The sequence below is a fragment of the Mytilus edulis genome, chromosome 1 (assembly GCF_963676685.1).
Source record: "Mytilus edulis chromosome 1, xbMytEdul2.2, whole genome shotgun sequence".
In the NCBI taxonomy this organism is placed as follows: Eukaryota; Metazoa; Mollusca; class Bivalvia; order Mytilida; family Mytilidae; genus Mytilus; species Mytilus edulis.
In genome coordinates, this window is record NC_092344.1 from 113822584 (window position 1) to 113844843 (window position 22260).

Genomic DNA, 22260 nt, shown 5'->3' on the forward strand with positions numbered 1-22260 from the left:
ACTAAATAGCCATAAGGTGTGTTAGATGACCAGTAAGGATTTGGCTGAGTAATGAAGTTGAAGTTAAGTGACTGTCAGACACAGCTGCAGTTAAGTCCAAACCATTATGACATCTTGAACATGTTGAAAGGCTTTTTTAAATTTGTGCTTTATCTTCAGGTAAGGGAGCTACCATTTGATTTTTAGGGGGGAGGGGGAGGAGCTAGGTCACGTAGGTGGAAAAATTCTTGTCCTGCTTTTATTTATTTATTTCTAGTTATTATAATCTCTGTCCTACATGTACCTTTTCATATTTCACATTAAGCCTTTCCTCAATGAATTTCTTTTTTGCATAATTTTTTCAATAAAAAAAAAATCATAGACTTAGTCCCCATTCACAGGTAATTCCTGCCTCATATTAGGGAAGAAGTGAGGATGCCCCAAAACGCACTAATGGCTTTCACAAATATCAACTTTTTAAAAGATGTGAAACAAACTAAGAATAACTCGTAGGTTAATTATCATTTAGACAAGGTTCCAGTTATTTTTAATAGGAATTCTGTGTATACAAATTATGTCAATGACCTTCACCTTCTGTATGCCATATTTATAACATTGGTTGACCTTTTTTTATGGCAATGTCTGTAATAAACAAAAACACATACTTTTGACCTTTCCAAATGTCCCAGTTCCTAGTGTTTCACCAAGAATGTAGTGGCCAATCTTCACCTGACCAGCAGTGGCTGGACTTTTCTCCGCCATTGCAGTTTTTGTGTGAAGCTGTTTGACTGTTTCCTCCGTCGACTGAAGTGTTTACTTGCAGATGGTGCTACTTAAGTTGTAGAGGAATTCTTATATATCTGTTCATAAGATCAACATCCAACGTTTCATTATCAGCTCGATTTAATTTCCTATCAGTCTTGTAAGGCTCGTCTTGTTGGGTCCTTTCAGTTTGTCAACAATATGTCACGTGATTTGTAAAACTTTCGGAAGTCTCTGGACTTTACGTAAACTCAGATTTCCAATGTTTATTTCCGGTTAAATAGAAAGTAAAAGTAAGACTATATTCATCTGAAAAAGGCAAATTTCAACAAAATCTTTTACATTGTAACAAACTGTTGGTTAAATTTTTTACAAAAGCTTTATTGAATTCGGTTATTGAAATAGTGGATACCACATCTCCTTATTTTCATTATTTGTTATGAGGCAGGCATTCTGTAATCTGTATAATAAATTCTGCCACTGCCAGTCAAGGCACACCTCCAATTATAGCTGGAGTGACATCCACCACCACGAATATATATATAATTATCGGTCGTCCCACTGTCAATATCACTCTGTTCAGCTCATAATATTATTCCGTATCATGTCTTTGTGACGTCAAATACGTTGACTCGGCCTTAATAACTTTGACCCGGACATATCAGCGACGTCATAATGTTTGAACCGACATTAATAACTTTGACCCGAACTTATCAAGTCATCTTTTGTGTGCTGGTGAAACAAAGAAAACACTTCCGAAACACGCAAATATAGCCCGATAAATCGATTATCAGATTATCTGCATATTTATATTGTAAAATATCAGCTGCTTGACATTATATGAAGGCTACGCTCACTCGACAAAAAGCTTCATATTATGTCTCGCAGCTGATATTTTACGATATCAACATGCAGATAACCTGATAATCGGTACATATCACACAAATAATGGTTCCATCCACTGGAATATTATATACACAAATATCAATTTATACTATACGCAATAGGCAATTTTAAAATCTAAAATTATCTAAATAAGAAGTGATAATAATTAATTTTACCTTAATCCAAATAATTATGACGTCTGGCAAGGCTAGGAAGGCGTCCCAGAAAAAAATTAAAATAGCCTTGCTAGACGTATGAAGGCGTCCCAGAAAAAAATTTAAATAGCATTGCCAGACGTCATGTAACACGAGGACGAAGTCCACTATTACAGTAGAAAATTCAATAGAAAAAAAAAAGAAAAAAAAAATCGGGAAAATTTCCCGAATTTTTCATTGTACTAATGAACTCAAAATCGTTCAATTTTTTTTTGTCGCGTTTTTTAATTTCCGGATTTGCGCAGAACACATAACTCTACTTCCTTTTTCCGGTCTTGTTGTCGTGAGACTTTGATTAGTCTAGTAAAATATAGGAACTCAATGAACACAATACCAATATTTCATTTTTAATCATTCTTTGTCTTTCAAATTGGTATGAATAAACGTTACCTGATGCATTGCATTTCTTTGTTTACATTGAACATGACGTCATAACTTAAATAACGTCACAAGTAAAATCCCTAACAACAGAACCAAAATCGGAAACGTTACGGTATTTCCGTTTCTTTTTGTAACAAATATTTAAGTTACAAAAAAATTAATTTAAACAAACTTCGTCCCCATTCACAGGTAATGCCTGCCTCATATTAATTATGACGTTAAAATAGCCTTGCCAGACATCATAATTATTTTGACTAGCATTACCTGTAAATGGGGACGAAGTCTGTATTCATGTTTTTTAAATCAAACATGTTAAAAAGAGAAACAGAAATACTGCAACGTTTCCGATTTTGGTTCTGTTGTTAGGGATTTTAGTTGTGATGTTATTTAAGTTATGATGTCATATTCAATGTAAACAAAGAAACGCTGTCATCAGATAACGTTCTTTTTTATAAAAAAACAATTTTTAGAAATGAATTAGTATTGAGTTCCTTTCTTAGACTGATAAATATACATTTTATTCAAAGTCTCATGCAAACAAGACCAGAAACGGAAGTAGATTTCTGCGCAGATCCGCAAAGGAGTAGGGGCAATAAGGCCCTTATTTGGCCCAAAATTTACTGCAAATTTAAAAGTTATCATACATATTTTTAAATTACTGAAAAGTATCTCAGGTAGAAGGAATTCAGAAAAACAAAATAGTTTTGGACATTGAACAAGTTATCATGGCAACAAGTCATGCCTTAATTTGCATATTTTGTAAAATTTTGTGATTTTCCTTGTTTTTCATCAAATTTTTAAGTATATTTTCGATTGGAAAAGTATGTGCGCACCCAAGAAACAACTTTATATTTGGTGAGATTTTGTCAATAGTAATAAAGCTTCAGTTAAATTATTTTGTTGTTTCTTGGCTGCGCACAATGTTTCCACAACAGAAATAAAGATGAAAAACTGCATAAATTCTGAATTTTCATCATTTTTGTGAAAACAGTACATATTATGACGTAATTGTGACGTCATCACATAAGAATCTTAATGTTTTTCATTTATGTTTCTTGACCCTATGCAATTCTAAAGATTATGTGCCAATTTGAAAAAGTTATCAAAAATTTTATTTTCTTGGGCCAAAACCAGGCCTTAATGCCCCTACTCCTTCAAAAACGCGACAACAAAAATTTTGAACGATTTTGAGTTCTTTGTGCAATGAAAAATTTGCGATTTTTTTTTTTTTTTTTTTTTTTTTTTAATTTTCTACTGAAATAGGGGACTATGTCCCCATATCACAGAGTTTCACTATCACTATCAGGCATGTGCTATCTGCTATAGATCTGTCAGATCAGCTTCTAGTCTACTCCAAATAATAATGACATCTTGCAATTCTATTTTATTTTTTTCTTGGACGCCTTCCTTTAAAAAGCCTTGCAAGACGTTATAATTATTTGGACTACTTTTAGTTTAAAAGTTTATGAAGTCTTGAAATGTGTTGCAACCATGTTTTGCATATTTGTTTTTTGTTCAATTTTTACATAAATTAGGCTGTTATTTTTATTGTTTGAATTATTTTACATTGTAATTTCGGGGCATTTTATAGCTGACTATGCGGTATGGGCTTTGCTCATAGTTGAAGGCCGTTAGGTGACCTGTAGTTGTTAATTTCTGTGTTGGGCTCTTGTGGAGAGTTGTCTAATTGGCAATCATACCACATCTTCTTTTTTATATTGAAAGTCTATTTTATTTTTTTGCTTTTATTGCCTCCTGCGTCATAGAAAGGAGTCAAAGCAAAAAAATATTAGCCTTCCAATTAAGACATCATAATTATTTGTACTTATCATCAGCTCCCATAGGTTATTACTTTTCAGTATGTTCAGACACAATGTCACATGATTTGTCCGTTTAAGGGACTCCCCTTTTGCTTTAATTCAAGAAAGTTACAGCATCTATTCTATTGTCACAGTGGTTGTCTGTTCTCCTCGAGTTCAGAATGATGTGTGTGTGTTTGAACCCCAGCTTAATAATGTCTAACCAGAGACTTTATAAAAATGATATTTACTGCTTCTCTGCTATGCATGCTTCAATTAGAAGTAAGAGCAAGAACTGGTTGGTTTGTAGTTGGAATAATGTGTCAAAGTACTGGGTTACATATCTTTCTGAGGACTGTTACCTTGAGAATTTAAGTACATAAAAAAATGCAGCTTATCCATGTTAACATGTTGTACGAAGCGAAGCAAAGTTCATATTGATATTAGGATGCTTGTAACACAATTTCACATGCAAATAAAAAACTGAATACTGACCCAAGAACTGAAAGATTATTATTACTAGAAAATTTGATTGTTTAAGGTTTAAATCTACTTAAACATTTATTAAACTAAAATAATGTACAATTTCACTTAAGGATTTTAATTTGTGTGTCTATTCTACATTCAATATTCAGTTTGAGAATTTTCTCAGGAAATCCTGATTACACTAACATTTTACCATCCCAAATTTCCATTTAGTCAGTATTAATAAATCCATGATCATCATCCTTATCAATCCATTCAAATAATAAACAACAAAAATATGTGTGTTTTCCAGTACAATTCCTTTGTCAAAATGCTTATGTAATAATGTAATTATACTGCACTAGAACCTTTATCATGCTTATGTTCTTTTGTTCTTTCACACAGATGTACCCTAGGTATTTTTTTATAATTCATCAGAGGGTCAAAGTACAAGAAGTAAGATTAGTTTCACATCAACTGTGTTACATGTATGATATTGGTCAAAACATACTACATGTACAAGTGAGAGGCTTGACTAGCCTTACAACCAGGTTTAATCTTCCATTTTCTTCATGGGATAGGATGAAAATTCTTGTCCTGCATTTATTTATTTATTTTGAGTTATTGTCTCTGTCCTGCCTTTTCATTTTACCCCTTTCCTCAATGAAATTTTTTTGCATACTTGATTCGCATAAGATTTTTCAATAAAATGCTGAAAATATGCTTTAAAGTATTTTAAAATGCATTGAGTAAAACAAATATTACATCAAATAAATCTAAGTCAGGTCTAAAACATACTACGTGTCCAAAATTCTTTACACCATAACAGTCATATAACACCTACAAATACATGAATTATAATACATGGAATTAAGATAGATTATAAAAGAAATGTATTTGATAAAAAGAAGTATGGAAAATATGAGGATGGCTTATCCAGTGATTTCATTTTAAAATTTGTGTGCATTGTTCATTTTGTACATATTTAATGCATATACCCTGCCAAGGTACCCCATTTAAAGAAATATTTTATACATGTACATGTATAAGTTTTATTCATCATCTTAATTGTCTACAAGATTTTAGCGTAACTTATTTTCACTATGACACTGAATGATCATGATCATATAAACCAAAGACTTTAATTAAGTAAACGGCCTAGCCAAGATCAGATGTGCATTTTGTGTTTCACATTAAGTCAAAAATGAGTATCACCTCAGGGAAAAACTCTTTTGATATTTTGGTTCAAAAATGGTTTAAATTATGAAAAATTGCTATCGTTAGGCTAACACATTTATATAATTACATGCAGTTTTTGGAAGAAATATTTAATATTTTTATTAAATAAATGGTGTTTAAAAACTGTAAAATTTTCTATAATGGTTGGCTTCAAGACATGGTCATCAGTGTCAGATTTTTGGTCAATGACAAAGACAACAAAATATGTTTAGAATTATTGAATATCAAACATTTTAATTGAAAAAAAAATGACAAGAACATGTTAAACTCACATTTATTTCAAACAACAGTAGCTTTTTTTTATCATTAATCTTATCTGATAAAACTGTATCTAAAATTATCTATAAATAACAAAACTTCCAAAAAAAACCTTTCTTTTGGTGTATAGAACATTAAAATAACTTGATGCATATTCTTACAATAAACAATCAAACTTAGCAATACAATTTATATGTTTTGTCTACGGACAAGACATTGTATTCATATTTAATGAAATGCATTATTAAAACCTAATTTTGATATAGCTGAAATTGTTCTCTTGAAAAAAACATACATTTTATCAGGTTTACATGTATCTATCAAATGATGCTTAACTTCGAGGAAAATGGAAACAAATACATTTTGATAATCTCTACGGACAAGACATTTTATTGATATTCAATTAAATGCTTTCAAAGATGATTGTTAAAGTTAAGATTAAAAGTTACTAATTAAATTTTAAGCTGTGTTCTTTAAATTTTGGAAAATATAAAAATGTACCCATAATTCTTTACATATCTCAATAATTTATTGATTAAGCCAAACTGAAGACACATTCTTTTAACTGAAATCCATATATCTGACTGCTTAAAACAATCAAACTATTATTAAAACTCAATTTTGACATAGTTGAATGTGTTCTCTTAAAAAAACAACATACATTTTACCTATCAAATTAGGCTGAAATCAAGGAAATTGGATACAAATATATTGTGGTAATGTCTACGGACAAGACAATTTCAGTTAAAAAAAAAATCTGTTAGAATTAATTGTGACTATATTCATGTTGAAAATACTGAGTTTTAATTTAAATAGATAACTTTCATCACTTATAAATAAGATTTAAGTTCCATAGCAGACAAATAATTGAATTTAATACTTTTTATGTACAAGTGTCTTGTCCGTAGACACTTCCTCATCTGCTGTTAATACTGAAATGCAAAAGATAAAGTTAGAGAGAGAGAAATACTTTTTCTCCATTTGATTTAGTTAATCTTTTAAGGTATGCATCAACTGGAATAAACAATATTGAAGTAAAATAAGGTATGCTTTTTATGACTGATAATCTGACACTTTTTAAAATCCTGTAAAGTAATTTTACAAAAATTGAGAACACTTAAATTACCATTTATTTATTAAGGGGGTTCGCGGGTCTAAATCATTTATATAGGATTTCTCTATATTTTTCTATAAATGAACTTTATCTTATAGTTAATAGAAAAATAAAATAAAAAAGTGGGGTCACCGTTCATTTGCTCTCACAATCTGCCTTCGAAAGAAGCATACATTTTTGTAAAGGTGGTTGAAGTAATAGGAGAAATATAGGTAATATCGAAATAAAAAAAGAAATTTATTACAGAAATCGCTCAAATTTTACAATAACTTAGTTTAAGTACAGCTTATATGGAAATTATATTAAAAAATATATGTCACCGATGAGTTAAAAAAGATATTTCAATTTTAAAGCCAAAAAAAGGCATTTTTCCACCAAAGGGAGATAATTTGGAACTTTTTGAATGATGTATACATTTTAAATGTCATCTGGGGCCAACACGAATTGATTGTTTTGATTGATTTTTGTACCATATGATAAAGTAACAACTACAAAAGGTAATAAATAAAATTTGTAGTGAAAAACAAATGTTTATTTTTTTCTGAAATTTTTATACCCTCGAGCCTCCTTAAAAATAAGATATTTCTAAGTTTAAACAAGTGTGGACACAGATGAGTGTGGATAGTATGTATGGATGTTTGACAGTGTCTTATGACAAAATGAGTTCTATGTTTTTTCTATATGGTGTTATTAACTAAGTTGCACGATGACAACCAATCTGAGCATTATGAGTGTTATTTATTAAATTTTTTATGCCCCCACCTACAATAGTAGATAGGCATTATGTTTTCTGGTCTGTGGGTCCGTTCGTTCGTTTGTCCCGCTTTAGGTTAAAGTTTTTGGTCAAGGTAGTTTTTGATAAAGCTGAAGTCCAATCAACTCGAAACTTAGTACACATGTTCATTATGATATGATCTTTCTAATTTTAAAGCCAAATTAGACTTTTGACCCCAATTTCACGGTCCATTGAACATAGAAAATGGAAGTGGGAGTTTCAGGTTAAAGTTTTTGGTCAAAGTAGTTTTTGATGAAGCTGAATTCCAATCAACTTGAAACTTACTACACTTGTTGCATATGATATGATCTTTCTAATTTCAAAACTCATAACTGCTCCTAAAGTAATCTGATAGAATTTCAAGCATTTTAAGCCAATATTATCAACATCTACTAATGAGTCTTAATATGTCTACATATCTAAAAAGTCATAGTATTCAAAAGGTAATGCAAAATTATTCCTTTTCATTTTTTTTGTTATATGGATACACATTTGAGTGATACATGTACCAATACAATATTTGTTGTGGTATGAAAGTGCAGTAATTAGCATTTACTGTAACTATGTTAATTCACACAAATTGAAAAATAAACAAATGAATGGACCAGATGCTCCGCAGAGCCCAGCTTTATACGACTGCAGAGGTCGAAGCCTGAACAGTTGGGGCTAGTATTGACACAACATTCAAGCTGGAAACAGCTCTGAGTTTGAATTGTGATTAAATAGATGACACAGCTTAGGTTTCTGACACAGAATGAATGTGGTCTAATGAACTTAAATATTTGTATTGACACAACATTCAAGCTGGAAACAGCTCTGAGTTTGAATTGTGATTAAATAGATGACACAGCTTAGGTTTCTGACACAGAATGAATGTGGTCTAATGAACTTAAATATTTGTTTTGCTTTTGTGTTAGGAGCAATTCACTATGCTGCTGAATATTAATCCTTTCAAACAAAAATATCTAAAGAAATTTTCTTTTTAATTTCTGAAATGAGAAACATTTAGAGGAGACAAACTTCAGTTAAGAGATCAGAAACTAAAAAAATGTATAATTTTTCCATTTGTAAAAGGGCATACCCTAGAAAGTGCTTGCAATCACTGAATGGTTATTAATGACTGCTTTAATTTATCAGTTGGTAATAAAGTGAATATTGCATTGTATATTGTATAATTGATTTAAGTTGACTGAACAAAGAAAGATAACTCCAATTTTCAAAGAAGATTTCATAAAGCATTGGTATTAGGTAATTCAAGAACCATTCTGGACAAACTCCAATTAAGGGTCTTGAATTTACAAAAATGTTTGGTTTTGGTCTGTAATTATTAGACTGTTTGTCCCATAACCCACACAATATATCCGAACCTTCTACTTATGGTATTAAACATTGTGGTACAATTTCAGAACAATTGAAATACTTATACACAACTTTTTAAACCGACACTAGATTAAAGCTTGTTTTGGGCACCTTTGTACCCCTTATTCCTAAACCTTAGGGACCATAACCCCCAAAATCAATCCCAAGCTTCCTTTTGTGGTTATAAACGTTGTGTTATAATTTTGTTGATTTCTGTTGACTTATAATAAAGTTATTATCCAGAAACCATCTTTCGGACAGGATACCAATTTACGACCCCAAATTTTTTGTGGTTGTATAAAAATGTTGAACATGTGCAATGAAGTATAGTTTTAGAAATCGACTAGGGAGCTACCATTTGATTTTTATGGGGGGGGGGGGGGGGGGGGGCTAGGATGAAAAATTTTGTCCTGCCTTTTTTTTTTAGTTGTAATCTCTGTCCTGCCTTTTTATTTTTCAGTCTATTCGGTCCTGCCTCTTTTTTTCTTAGCTTATCCTGACTTTTTTACAACAATTGTCATCCTGCCTTTTTTTTTTGCCAAGTTACTCATCCTGCCTTTTTTTTTTACTCAAAATCCTGTCCTGCCTTTTTTTTCAAATTTCATCCTAGCTCCCCCCATAAAAATCAAATGGTAGCTCCCTTAGACTGGATAGGCCTTATAATTTTTTTCCCTCCTAATTGAAGGACCGTTTACACTCAGGGCCAAGTCATCAGCAGGCAATACAGATGTATTAAAACAACCTAGCATCATATTGCTAGTAGTGGGAGTAGCATTGTCCGGTAAATTTGTTCCCACTTTTTTTTATAAAATGTATGGTTCAAATCAAAATAGAATGCTTTTATCTCCTGAATACTTACATTGTACATAGAGATGATACTACTTTGACAAATCCTTGTCCATTAGAGTTGTCTGTCAAATCTTAATTTCACAAAGAATGAATTGCATAACAATGAACTGAGCTCAAAGCAAAGTACTTTAATAATACACTTAGACAAAGAGCTAAATCCAGTGATATACTTTGTACTACAGGTCCTTCATGACCATCCATCCACCCAAACCATATCTCAATAACATTCCATACTACATGATTGGATTCAGAAGTCCTGAAAAAGACATGACTTTTTTTATCTTGTTTTAAGTATATATGCACAGGTTAAACCTTTATTGTGGATATAATCATTCAGTATCTAGCAACTATCAATTTGCTTCATGCACATATTGATATAGGTTGATTGCTCCTCTGTTGGAAATTAGAACACACCTCCATCTAATTTTAGTCAACTGACGAAGAAAAATTCAAAACTATATAAAATGTTATCTAAGACTTGTCAGTGTCTATTTCCTTTGCCACTGAATAAGATTCCATATTTACAACCAATGAAAATCAAATATCCCTCTAATAGACTTAGCATTGAAATCGTTTTCTAAAATGGTAGTTATGTGGAACCTAGAACTAAAAAAATTGAAACAATATATCTTAAATATTTCAAATGCATGTACATTTAATAATTCTCCAAAATTCACTTTATTTTTCCTTTTTTGGTTTTCTGTTGGAGACTGTATATTGACCTCTATGTAGCCTTTTCAACTTATAAAAGGGGGGATACATTTCCATAGAATTAAACTTTTCTGAAAGAATTGATTCCATTTATTTTCAATAAACAATAAATATTGAAGTCTATAACAGGCATCTAGGAACAGGCTCAACATTATTTCTAAACATGTATTAATATATACCAAAATGTGGACAAACCTACATTAAATATTCTACTTCAACGACTTTAATTAGTGGAGTAGATCAAATTAAAAAGTCACAATGGTTAAAAACTCCAATGGCAGTCTTTCCTGCTAAAATCTTGATGTGTAGAATGTGATATACCATTTTTGGGTCTATATACTGTCCTTTAAATTTAGGTCATTTTGACACGGCAAAATATGAAAAAAAATGTAAACTATGGTCTGGAAAGCACACAGTTTGTGATATTTTAAGGTATCTTTTCTAAGAAAACCTGCAAATCTCAGTGGCAGATCCAGAACTTTTCAAAAAGGTGTGGGGGCTCTGAGGGACCAGAGGGTTGCCCACTCCCATCAAGCTTCAATGATTTCTTACATATATGTCATAAGCTAAATTTCCCCCACCCCCTTGGTCTGTCTATGCATCTGTTTATCGTTCTGCGAAATAGTACTAATACTAATTTTTCCCCTCCCTTACCTGGCCCTAGACAGTTGCTTACCTTTGTAAACATTTTATAATTATAGTCAGGTATATATTGATTGAGAGTAACTTACATAGTAGTTAATGGGACTCTTTTTCACACGGTTCTGTGAAATATAATACGGCAAATATATACCCGTACATACTATCCGCATAACACAGAAATCTGATAGATTTTCACTCCTCTGGGAAAAATCAACCTGTGAAATGAAATACCATGCCTGGAAAAAAATTACCAGGACAAATTATCCTCAGGATAAAATATCACAGAGGACGAAATAAACCGTTACATTACATGAGAAGCCGGTTTGGTTACAAATAATTATGTCACGTGAAGGCGCACTGACGTCACAATTTGCATTAATTTTGCAATACACTACAGTTCACTCATACAGAACCCATTATCATGCAAACATGCAACGTGAATGTGATTGGTTATCAAATAATACAGAATTTATGCACGTACAGTTAATATAGAAGAAATTAGTTCATCAAATGTGAGTTCGTGATCTTGTGGTTAAGACCGATGGCTACAGTGCTGAAAGTCCTGAGTTAGATTCTCACTTGGGGTGCTAAAAATATCAGTACATCAGAAGGGTAATTTTCACCCTCTCACACACATCTTTGTTAATGTTCCGGGATTGTTGAAAACTTGCATATTCATCAATATTTGATTTTGTGGTTTTAACAATCCAGACAGACAAATAGCAATAAGGTGTTTAGGAAAACATGACCTAAAACCTCCTTCATATATGACAAAAATACATGGGAACTCATATTGAATGGTCAAATGTGTTCAATATGAAAATTGAAATTAAGATGGTAAAATCAAATATTAGCCGTTACTGTAAATGGACTTAAAGTATGACTTTTCAGCAAATTTAAAGGGAAATGACACGGAAGGGGCCAAATAGTGTTCAAGGGGAGCAAATGCTATTTAAATTAGTATGCAGGTTTTAAATATAGAGGGAAGTTGAGTCATCTTTTTGGGTGAAGTTAAATACTGACTAGTGTGTGGTTCTCATTGGGTCTAAGCGTGACCAATATTGACAATTTTTCGCAAGCGTGAAACGTGAAAGTCAAATTATTGTGTCATGAAAACGGGAAATGGGGTTCTGCAGGACCCCGGAAATGACAAAAAAATGAAAATTGCTCATGTACATAGTGTAAGCGGGATATGGGAATCTGACAAAACAGTAAGTGGGATCTGGGATCAGAACACCCCCCCCCCCCCCCCCCCCCCCCCCAATGAGACCCCCTTATGTAGATTTACCTTCTAATTCTATATAAAAAAAACACAACTAAGAACTACGTTTAATTCACTTTGACTACTGATATGCAAACCTAGAAATATTTCATAAAATAGTGATTGAAAGATTCATAACACTTTGAAAGGATAATTCAGACACGTGTTACGCGGGGAGCATGTTTTAAATTTGTTTACAAATAATAATGTCACGTGATCGCGCACTGACCTCAAGTTGCATCGCCCTTACAATTCACTAATACATGACCATTTTCATGCAAACATGCAACGTGAATGTGATTGGTTATCATATAATACAGAAATAATGCATGCACAGTTTAAGAAGAAATTACTTCAATAAATCGATGCGATTTTCACTTTTGACACGAATAGGTCGGGTTGACATTACTGTCATCGGAGATAATATTGAGATAAATGGGATAAAACGGACCGTCAAAAAGGTCTAGAGGAGCACATCAGTAGAACCTTAACATTAATAAGTAATACTTACCAAAATTTCTCTAATTAAAGAACTATATAACTGAAATTTCACAAAGATAACGGTAAATAATTTGTTGATGGTGATGATGCTATTATCGATCCGTTGAATTCAGGGTCAACGGAATTTTTTGCGTTGCGTTTAAATCATTGAGGCCATCTATTTTTATGCGGGTTCCACCGGTCCTACTAAAAAGCGCCCGGGAGCGCCCGAGAGCGCCCGGGAAAAGAAAAAGCGCCCGGGGAAAAGAAAAAGCGCCCGGGGAAGGAAAATTAGCGCCCGGGAGAATAAAATAATAATATTATATAACAATAAATTTTTTCCATAAAAAAAATCATTGCTTGTTTTGTCCTTAATCGATAAATTGGGATATGTACAATGCAACATCTAAAGTGCCGGTTCTTGCACTTTTGCATTTTAGATTTCAAAATTGTATATAAATAAGTAAATAAATATAAATGAGAGTATATAGAAGAATCATGAACGATATTGTCCTCGATCAAAACGTATATTTTGTTACTTTAAAAAAAATAATCAATGCCTGAGGTCTAATATTTTAGCAACTGCATGGTGAACACCTTTTTTTGTGCAGATGCTGATTAGGATATATGATATCTTTTTATAAAACTACAACTGTTTTAATGGCAATGCTTATCAGGATTTTAATGCTTAGTTTTAAATTTAAACAAAACTCCTGCTTTTTACCCCCTTATTTTAACTACGGTACATGTATAACACAATGTTGACTGCTGTACCCCTATTTTTGACATTTTTACCTATTATGTCTATTTGTTTTGTTCACGCATCGGTGACTATATAATGGAATTTGATGCGACTGTCATACAAGTGAGAGGTTTAGCTAGCTATAAAACCAGGTTCAATCCACCATTTTCAACATTTGAAAATGCCTGTACCAAGTCAGGAATATGACAGTTCTTATCCATTCGTTTTTTATGCGTTTTGTTATTTGATTTTGCCATGTGATTATGGACTTTCCGAATTGATTTTCCTCTGAGTTCAGTATTTTTGTGATTTTACTTTATAGTACCGCTTTATTTGCTGATTTATTATGTGTTACTCTTTAATTTTGATTAGATTAATACTTTTCTGTGAAATTTTTTTTATTACATTTTTCATTTTGGTATCGTTTTTGAAAAACATGTCTTTGATGTCTTACATTTTATAAATCTTCAGCATAAACTGTGATCCATTACTATCTGTCTTTCGAAATAGTAGGCCTTTTCATATATTATTGTTAAAATTGAAACATTTATACTTGTTTTTGTGTTTTATTAAAAATATCTATTATCTTAATTTACAAATTACTTGTCTAAAATTAAAAAAAAATCAATGTGCATAACTTATTTCATCGCCGGACACAAAGTTGTCTCATGCCAATAAAATATCTATATAATTTCCCCGGGCGCTAATTTTCTTCCCCGGGCTCTCTTTCTTTTCCCCGGGCGCTTTTTCTTTTCCCCGGGCGCTATTTTTTCTTCCCCGGGCGCTTTTTCTTTTCCCCGGGCGCTTTTTCTTCACCCGGGCGCTCCCGGGCGCATTTTAGTAGGACCCGGTTCCACATATATAAATCGGAATTAAAGAAAAAATGGAATGTTGTTAGCAGAATCAAAACAGAAATGATGAACATTGCAACATTTTCAGCAAAATATAAATAGGATGGAGGATCTGTGTATTCACATTATTTGTAAAACTCTCCTTATTCATGTGAAGCGTGTGCTTTACATCGAGGCTTGCTATGCTTATCATTGACGCCACAGTACTTCAACCAATCAGACAATGTTTATTTTGGGCATTTGACTTTTTTTAACTCAGATTTTGGAATATTTTAATCGAAATTATAGAAAAATGGAATGTTGTTAGTACATATAAAATAGAAAATGATGAATACTTTTAGCTAAAGATAATTTGGATGGGGGTTCTGTGTATTCACATTATTTGCACAACTCTCCTTACTGATGCCATATTTTGGAATTTCCGTGACCTAAATGGTTCGCGAAAATTAATATTTTTATATATAGTATAGTAACAACACATAGGACTAATTAAGACCCATAAAACCAAGCAATATTTATAAAAAGACATTTACAAAAGAACAGGAACTTAGCAATGCAACATTAATGTAATTATGCTTCCAGTTTACTAGGGAAAGCATGTCTACGGACAAGACATTTTTTCACTTTATTTGTATATCCAACTTTAATGGCATATATCTCCAGCTAGGGTACTGCAATTTTGATAAATGAGGTAGTTTTTGATAATGTATATACTAGAAGAGAAAACAAAACACATAATAGCATAAATTTGATTTATTTTTCTCTTTTATCACTACACTGAGCAAGCTAAAAACAAAAGTACAAAATTTCATAACAAGCGCATAGTATTCAACTTTTTATCATAACTTTGTAACCACTGAAGATTTTTTGTTGCAACAACCAGTAAAAGAAAGAAGAATAAATTGTCTATAACAGTGAACCAATAATGTAGTTCAAATTAAGTTCACTTATTAACTATCAATTGATAAAAACAGGTAAATTTTAAATGAAACAACATAACGTGTAATTTTGCCCATTTTCAGCGTGTATTTTAGTGGTTTTTTTTCAAAACGGTAACACCTATACATGATATTTGATATTCATTGTGAAACCCTACATTTATTACTTATGTAAAGTTTATCTTCTTGTCTTTACAAGCCTATAACATAGACCCAATATTAAATGCACATCTGATTTTGGCTAGGCCGTTAGCATGTATATATATCTACAGATGTTTAGTACCAAGGAGCAGTTAGACAAAAGAACAGGACCTTATGGTATTGGAAGACTTAGTTATTTACAGTCGCTTGTCACAGAATATCAAGACACAAATAGCCTTGGTAGGATTAACTTATATAAGTTCACTTTAGGTTATACATTTTTAAGATTTATAATTCATCTCTAGCAGGCTTTTATCCCAAACAATTATGAATAAAAGATGTGATATCTTGGCTATTGAGATAACTATATACCAAATTAAAGGAAATTTAAGTGACTATACATCATGTACATGCCTACACAATAATAAATTCTTTATTTAAAGAGGGTAAACTCAGTTAGTTACAATAAACTAATCTTCCCTGAGGCCCTCACATACAAATTACAATACAATCAAAACAGATATTTAGGCCACACCAATTTTATTTCTTGTTCTACGGATTTTTGGACTCCAAAATTTGGGGCGAGCGAGCGATTTGAAAATTTTAATAAAAAAATATTTAATTTACAAATTTTTGAGGCGAAGCTTGAAAAGTTAAGGCGAGCGATTATTTTTTTTTTCGTAAACATAAAATAATGGCGTAACAACCATAAATCACCAAATTAATAACCAATATTTTCCTTTGGAAATCCTGATAATAAAATGAGATGTAAAGTTAAAGTATACATCAGTAAATCATCAACTCAATATACCAAAAAGATATCTAGAGATCAATATACAGACTTCAAAAGTTAAAGAATGTGTCATTACAAAAATAGAAAAGCTCTATATAACACATAGTCTCACAACATAGCAAACTTTGATAATTTGCATAATCCCTAAATTATTTTCACTTTGAGTTATAGTCCTTTAGAATGATTTTTTCTTTTAAGAATCAAAGCAGCAAGTGTTAGCAAACCTGGCCAACTTTGCATATGACCCAGTAAACTATGATTACTTCAGAACATTGAATGTCCTTGATCTCTTTCTAGGTAAGTTTTAGTACAAATGCAACACTGGTTTTCATACATCCCTTTGATTCAAATTCATTGTCATCCACCTCATGAATACGATGAAGTTTTATATGTCCAAAATTTACACCTAATATGGAAAATATGGTGACATTTTGTAAGTACACCAAATAAATATATATAGTGACATTTGTATGTACATCAAATAAAAATATTTAAAATACGGTAGAATTTTGTATGGACATCAAATATATATCATGTAATTTTATATGTACAACAAAAAATTATATGTAAAATACGGTAAAATTTTGTATGTACACCAAATATATATCATATCATTTTATATGTACAACAAAAAAATTATATGTGAAATATAGTGAAATTTGAAAGTACACCAAATATGAGAAATATGGCAACAATGTGGCAGGATTAAACATGTTTTGTGAGATCTCAACCCTCCCCTTCTACCTCTAGCCAATGTAGAATAAAGAAACGCATAGCAATACACACATTAAAACTCTGTTGGTGTTTTTTAAAGCCCCAACATGAAAAATGTGAAAGAGTTCAATGAAAAAACTAACGGCCTAATTTATAACAAAATAATTTAAGAAAAATCAAATATATCAGACATAAACGCACTGAACTACAAGTTTCTGACATTGGAGATACACATGAATAATGTGACAGAGTTAAACATGTTTGTAAGCACCAGAAAATAAATGAAATGAATTCAATATATATATATATATTTTTTATATGAGAATCACAGAGATGAGGCAAAACATTATCTATAGGAATATGTTGACTTTTTGTGACTTTAGTTGTATGAAGATTAAGTGCAGGTGTTAATGTATTATTGTTTATGTTGTAGATGCTATTGAGGAAACAGATGACCAACTGGTAGAATTTGCGGTGGGAGGTATATGTAATTGCTGTTTAGGTAATTATGAAGCAGGGATCACCTCATTCTATTTCAGTGTTTGCCTTCCTCCAACCTTGAATATTAGGGTACCCTTAGATTTGAGCACCAATCTTGATTAACTCAGCAGAAACATTCAGTTTTTAAATAACAAATTTGTGAAATAAGTATTATTTTGGATGACTTTTATTGATTTCTAATATTTTGTCTTAAAATTAAGGTGGTACCTAACACTTTAACTAAAATTATTTTGGCTCGTTTAATTTTCTTAAAATTTTGACAAAGTATGTACTTTGACCCTTTGACATAAATATAAAAATTTCAAAAAATTTGAACCAACCGTTTTATCAGAAAAATTACACTGGTTATATAGCAGTTTGACAAATACTTATTTTGATCATTGAGAAGCTTAATATTACCTTATGAACACTACGTCATTAAGACGTTCTGCTGATTTTACAGAGTTATCTCCCTGTAGTGTTAGGTACCACCTTAAATAACAAACATATCTATTTTTAAAAACAGTATTGCAAAATATATGAAATTTACAAATATGTTTTTAACAATTAAAAGAAGCTCTACCCTTGATTTGATTTTTGTAGTGATCTCTGTCAGATGATATTTAGTAAAGGGATAGGAAATTGCTTTAGTCGATATCACATGCAATTCAGGCACATGCATATCACCGATAACATCTGACCAAAAAACAAACACTAAATTCATCTTCATCTTTATTTCTCTAATCAATTTTTAACATGAATGTTTTGAGGTATTAAGAGAATTCTCTTTTCAATGTCTTTTTGTCCCTCACTGCCAGGTTGTCCCATAGGCGGTATGACTATGGTCTCCATCTATCCATCAGCTGGTGTGAAGCAAATCAATTTACAGAGAGCCTTCGACAGAGAAAACTTCATTTTTGATAGGATTATTTGTGTTCATATTCTCCTTATCATACTTTGTGGTCATTAAGATGTGAAAATTTATGCAGCAGTTATAAGACTTTGACCATTTCATTTTTATAGTATTTTAACAGTGACACCTTGTCTATGCTCTGACCCCCCTTTTTTGATGATCAATGCTTTTGAATGAAGACATATGGTTTAATTCCCTTTTTAAATGGCTAGATCAGCCCCTGTCTGCTTTAGAATAGCAGTCTGATCAAACAAAACAAAAAATATACATATACTTTATAATGTAAACAATGCTCCTGTTCCACAATTCTATACCGTACACACAATTTTTTCCTCGTTTACACAGCAGCATTGGACATTGGCTATAACATCTTGTTCATTGTCTTATTAAGTTTTTGAATTATATGGGTGAAGCAAACTTTTAAAAGTTCTCTATTGCTCTATATTGTAGATAAAGAGAACAAGGAATATATCCTGAAGAATAATGGTGTTCAATTGGTGATTAAATGCTTATCAAGGTAATTAATTTAATATATTTAAAGTCAATAAATGAAAAATCTGAAAACAAATTGTATTTATCCTACGAATATGAGTTTATTTTCTTCTAAAAGGAGAGGAAGACAAATAAATAACAAAAATCATATGCTTTGCAATTTTTTGTTTAATAAAGTAATTTATGCTTTAACATCATAGATTTATTCGACTATTTGATCAGAATTTGGAACTCTAGTCTTAATCAACTTAGTGACTCTCAAAATTGATTTCCTTCTTTATTCAACCAAATTATAAAGTTCCTTTTCTGAGTCTTATCTGAGCTAAATAGTTATTCTTTACTCGATCTTCTATAAATGATGATGCATTTTTCCCCCTTCGAAAGTCCATTTTAAATGAAACTTTTAATTATTAGTATTTGCTCACTTTGACATTACCTTATCACTCCCAAATTGTATACTTTACTTTTCAATTTAGCAGTTCAAATTATTTACCTTCTTTTTTATAGTTCGAATGAAGAAACAGTATTGTCAGCTATTACAACACTGATGTATCTAACTACACCTAATTCTAAAACAGGTAATCAGGATACTGTACTTTTAATCATTAAAATATTGATGTAACTGACTACCCATAGTTTTAAACAAAAATTAAAAAAACTTCTGTAGACTAATATATCATAAATGTATGTATTTAATTCTACTAAAAAACACCAGGGGCAATAGGGCACATGCATTTAGTAATAAAGATTGTTTTTAAAATTTGCATTTTGAACTGAAATCGTAAATGACATTGTAATAATTTCTAATGTTGAAAGAAGTTAGTTAACCATTTCGTCAACTCAAATTGATTTTATCATCTTTCATGAACTCAATCTTTTTATAAATTAAGGTGATGAAGAGTGATTGGCAATGAGACATCATTCCACAAGAGACCAAATAAGATGAGACAAGATAAGATAAGACAAGATAATTTTTATTTCAGACTCAAAAGGTCTGTTTATGAGACACATGAGGACAAGTATTCTGTTTAAACATGATACAATGTTAAAATATTTACAGTATCAGTTATAGTCAAAAATTAAGATAACTCATTGTACCATACTTATAACCATGTTGATGGCTGGATGGTTCATTCTATTTTTGAAATGTCTATTTATAGAAATATGCAGTGTACCCGTAGTGGAATGTATGCTGAGATTTAGTCAAGCTTCCAACAAAAGAATTGGCAATCTAGCTAAGGTATTTTTACAGGTTGGTTAACATTTCAATTCAGCTTTTAATAATAAAGAAAAACAAAAAGGCATATAGAAAAAGGACCTTAGCAAAAATGAAAGACAAGAATACAAAATAAGATTTATGGTTTCATAAAAGATTATGCAATTCAAATAACTGAAGTTCAAGGTAACGAAGGAAATCGCATATGTTAATTTATTGTATTGACATCTGTAACATTATTATATGAAGTGTTAAACATAAACATTTAAAAAAAAAACTGCTTTTGTTAACAAGATCCACACTGAATGCAAATGAATGGTAGAACAGGAAATACACAAATTATATTATTGAAAATTTTTAAAACACATCTATATTTCAGCACAATGTAGTATTATATTTTCTTTTTATTTTATAGAAAATGAATTATCTGTAAATTGTAAATTATACTGCTTGAAATTTACAGGATTATTGTACCAAACAACAAAAAAGTGAAGCTCTGAAGATACAAGCACAATTCAGTTATCAAGAAAATACAACTTGACCTTTATACCAAAAGTTAAGCTCTGAAGATACAAGCACAATTCAGTAATCAAGAAAATCAACTTGACCTTTATACCAAAAGTGAAGCTCTGAAGATACAAGCACAATTTAGTATTTAAGAAAATACCACTTGACCTTTGTACGAAAGTTCTTTGCATTAAAGTACCAAAAGCAATTACGATTGAATACTGTGAAGTCAGTCAATGATTGAATCATGTATGTAGCTGCACAGAAAACAACATTCTGTGGAGAGAAGACTGAACAAAGGGGAAATTTCAGTGAACTGGTGTGCAATATATGATTTTTATTCTAATAAAATTATGTATATTGAAATATTTTTTAATGTCTTCAAAATCTTAGATGTTTATTGCAATTTTCACATTCATTTAAATTTCTCAATCCTTTATAAATCTGACCATCAAGATAATAAACATTTCCTTTATGGAGGCAAATAAAAGAAGTTGTGATGTTGCAGGCCCCAGATTTTATGTGAGTTAATTTTAAAATTTCATATATAAAATTATTCCTAAAAATTCAGCATACACTACAATTATAGCTACCAAGTACTATTTCTGATATACAATACTTTTAGTAAAATCTCAATCCATAAAAGTATCATTTGTAAGAAGTGTAAGAGAGGGGCGAAATATACCAGAGGGACATTCAAACTCATAGATCGAAAATAAACAGATTACACCATGGCTAAAAAAAAAAGACAAACAGACTTGTAAATAATAGTACACAAGACACAACATAGAAAACTATAGACCAAGCAACACGAACCCCACAAAAAGCTTGGAGTGATTCCAGGTGCTCTGGATAGTTAGCACACCCTTCTGTACATATGGCACCTGTTGTATCGGTCATGTTATTACAAACACAGTAAATAGTCTAATTCGGTAGGTCACAAAGACAAATGTCAGCAATTGTTAAATCAAAAATTTTGAAAACCTAATTAATAAGAGTGTTCTCCCTTTACTTATAAATTTGGTATTAAAATAATACAGTTAAAAACAGGTATCAACATATGGTTAATAACAATAACAGTGTCAAATCTCAACTTCAGGTAGCAGATTCAATGTTTGTTAAAATAACTAATTTTTAACATCTATAACTCATAAATGAATGGAAATTCTAATTTTCAGGTGGAAGCAGGGGAGGAGGTAGGAATTAGAGTTCTTTTTTTAAATTCTGTGATACCAAATTTCTGTATGTTCTTCCCTCAGCAGCTTTTAGAACAGGGCTAAACCTATAAACATGTACACA

At 31.2% G+C, this 22260-nt stretch overlaps 2 protein-coding genes across 23 annotated transcripts in view; one reads left to right on the forward strand and one right to left on the reverse strand.

Moving 5' to 3' along the window:
* The window catches only part of LOC139500591 (5'-AMP-activated protein kinase catalytic subunit alpha-2-like), a 38662-nt gene extending 37612 nt beyond the window's left edge, over window positions 1-1050 (reverse strand). For all 19 annotated transcript variants that reach the window (XM_071289485.1, XM_071289474.1, XM_071289401.1 and 16 more), the window contains exon 1: window positions 645-1050. In XM_071289485.1, coding sequence (XP_071145586.1) covers window positions 645-741 — 97 coding nt within the window. In that variant the 5' untranslated portion in view covers window positions 742-1050. The remainder of the gene's footprint in view (window positions 1-644) is intronic.
* LOC139500710 (armadillo repeat-containing protein 7-like) lies at window positions 957-21194 on the forward strand. Of its 4 annotated transcripts, XM_071289563.1 has the most exons (9): window positions 957-1034; window positions 15978-16086; window positions 16838-16936; window positions 17787-17855; window positions 19197-19263; window positions 19746-19816; window positions 20399-20490; window positions 20918-20996; window positions 21063-21194. In XM_071289563.1, the coding sequence occupies exons 2-8, from the start codon at window positions 15978-15980 to the stop codon at window positions 20993-20995; spliced, it is 585 nt and encodes a 194-aa protein (XP_071145664.1). In that variant the 5' UTR covers window positions 957-1034; the 3' UTR covers window position 20996; window positions 21063-21194. The 4 variants fall into 4 exon arrangements, with proteins under 4 accessions (XP_071145664.1, XP_071145640.1, XP_071145657.1 ...); XM_071289539.1 differs by having other exon boundaries at window positions 20918-21134; XM_071289556.1 differs by lacking the exon at window positions 957-1034 and adding an exon at window positions 1063-1086 and having other exon boundaries at window positions 20918-21134.
* The last annotated feature ends 1066 nt before the right edge of the window (window positions 21195-22260 follow it).

What these genes read in the sequence shown, in the direction of transcription:
- LOC139500710 (XM_071289563.1), top strand. Translation starts at nt 15,978, where the DNA reads ATGTTTAGTACCAAGGAGCAGTTAGACAAAAGAACAGGACCTTATGGT. An exon ending in TCAAGACACAAATAGCCTTG is followed by an intron (nt 16,087 to 16,837) that starts GTAGGATTAACT and finishes TTTTCTTTTAAG; the next exon opens with AATCAAAGCAGCAAGTGTTA. An exon ending in TAGCTAAGGTATTTTTACAG is followed by an intron (nt 20,491 to 20,917) that starts GTTGGTTAACAT and finishes TGAAATTTACAG; the next exon opens with GATTATTGTACCAAACAACA.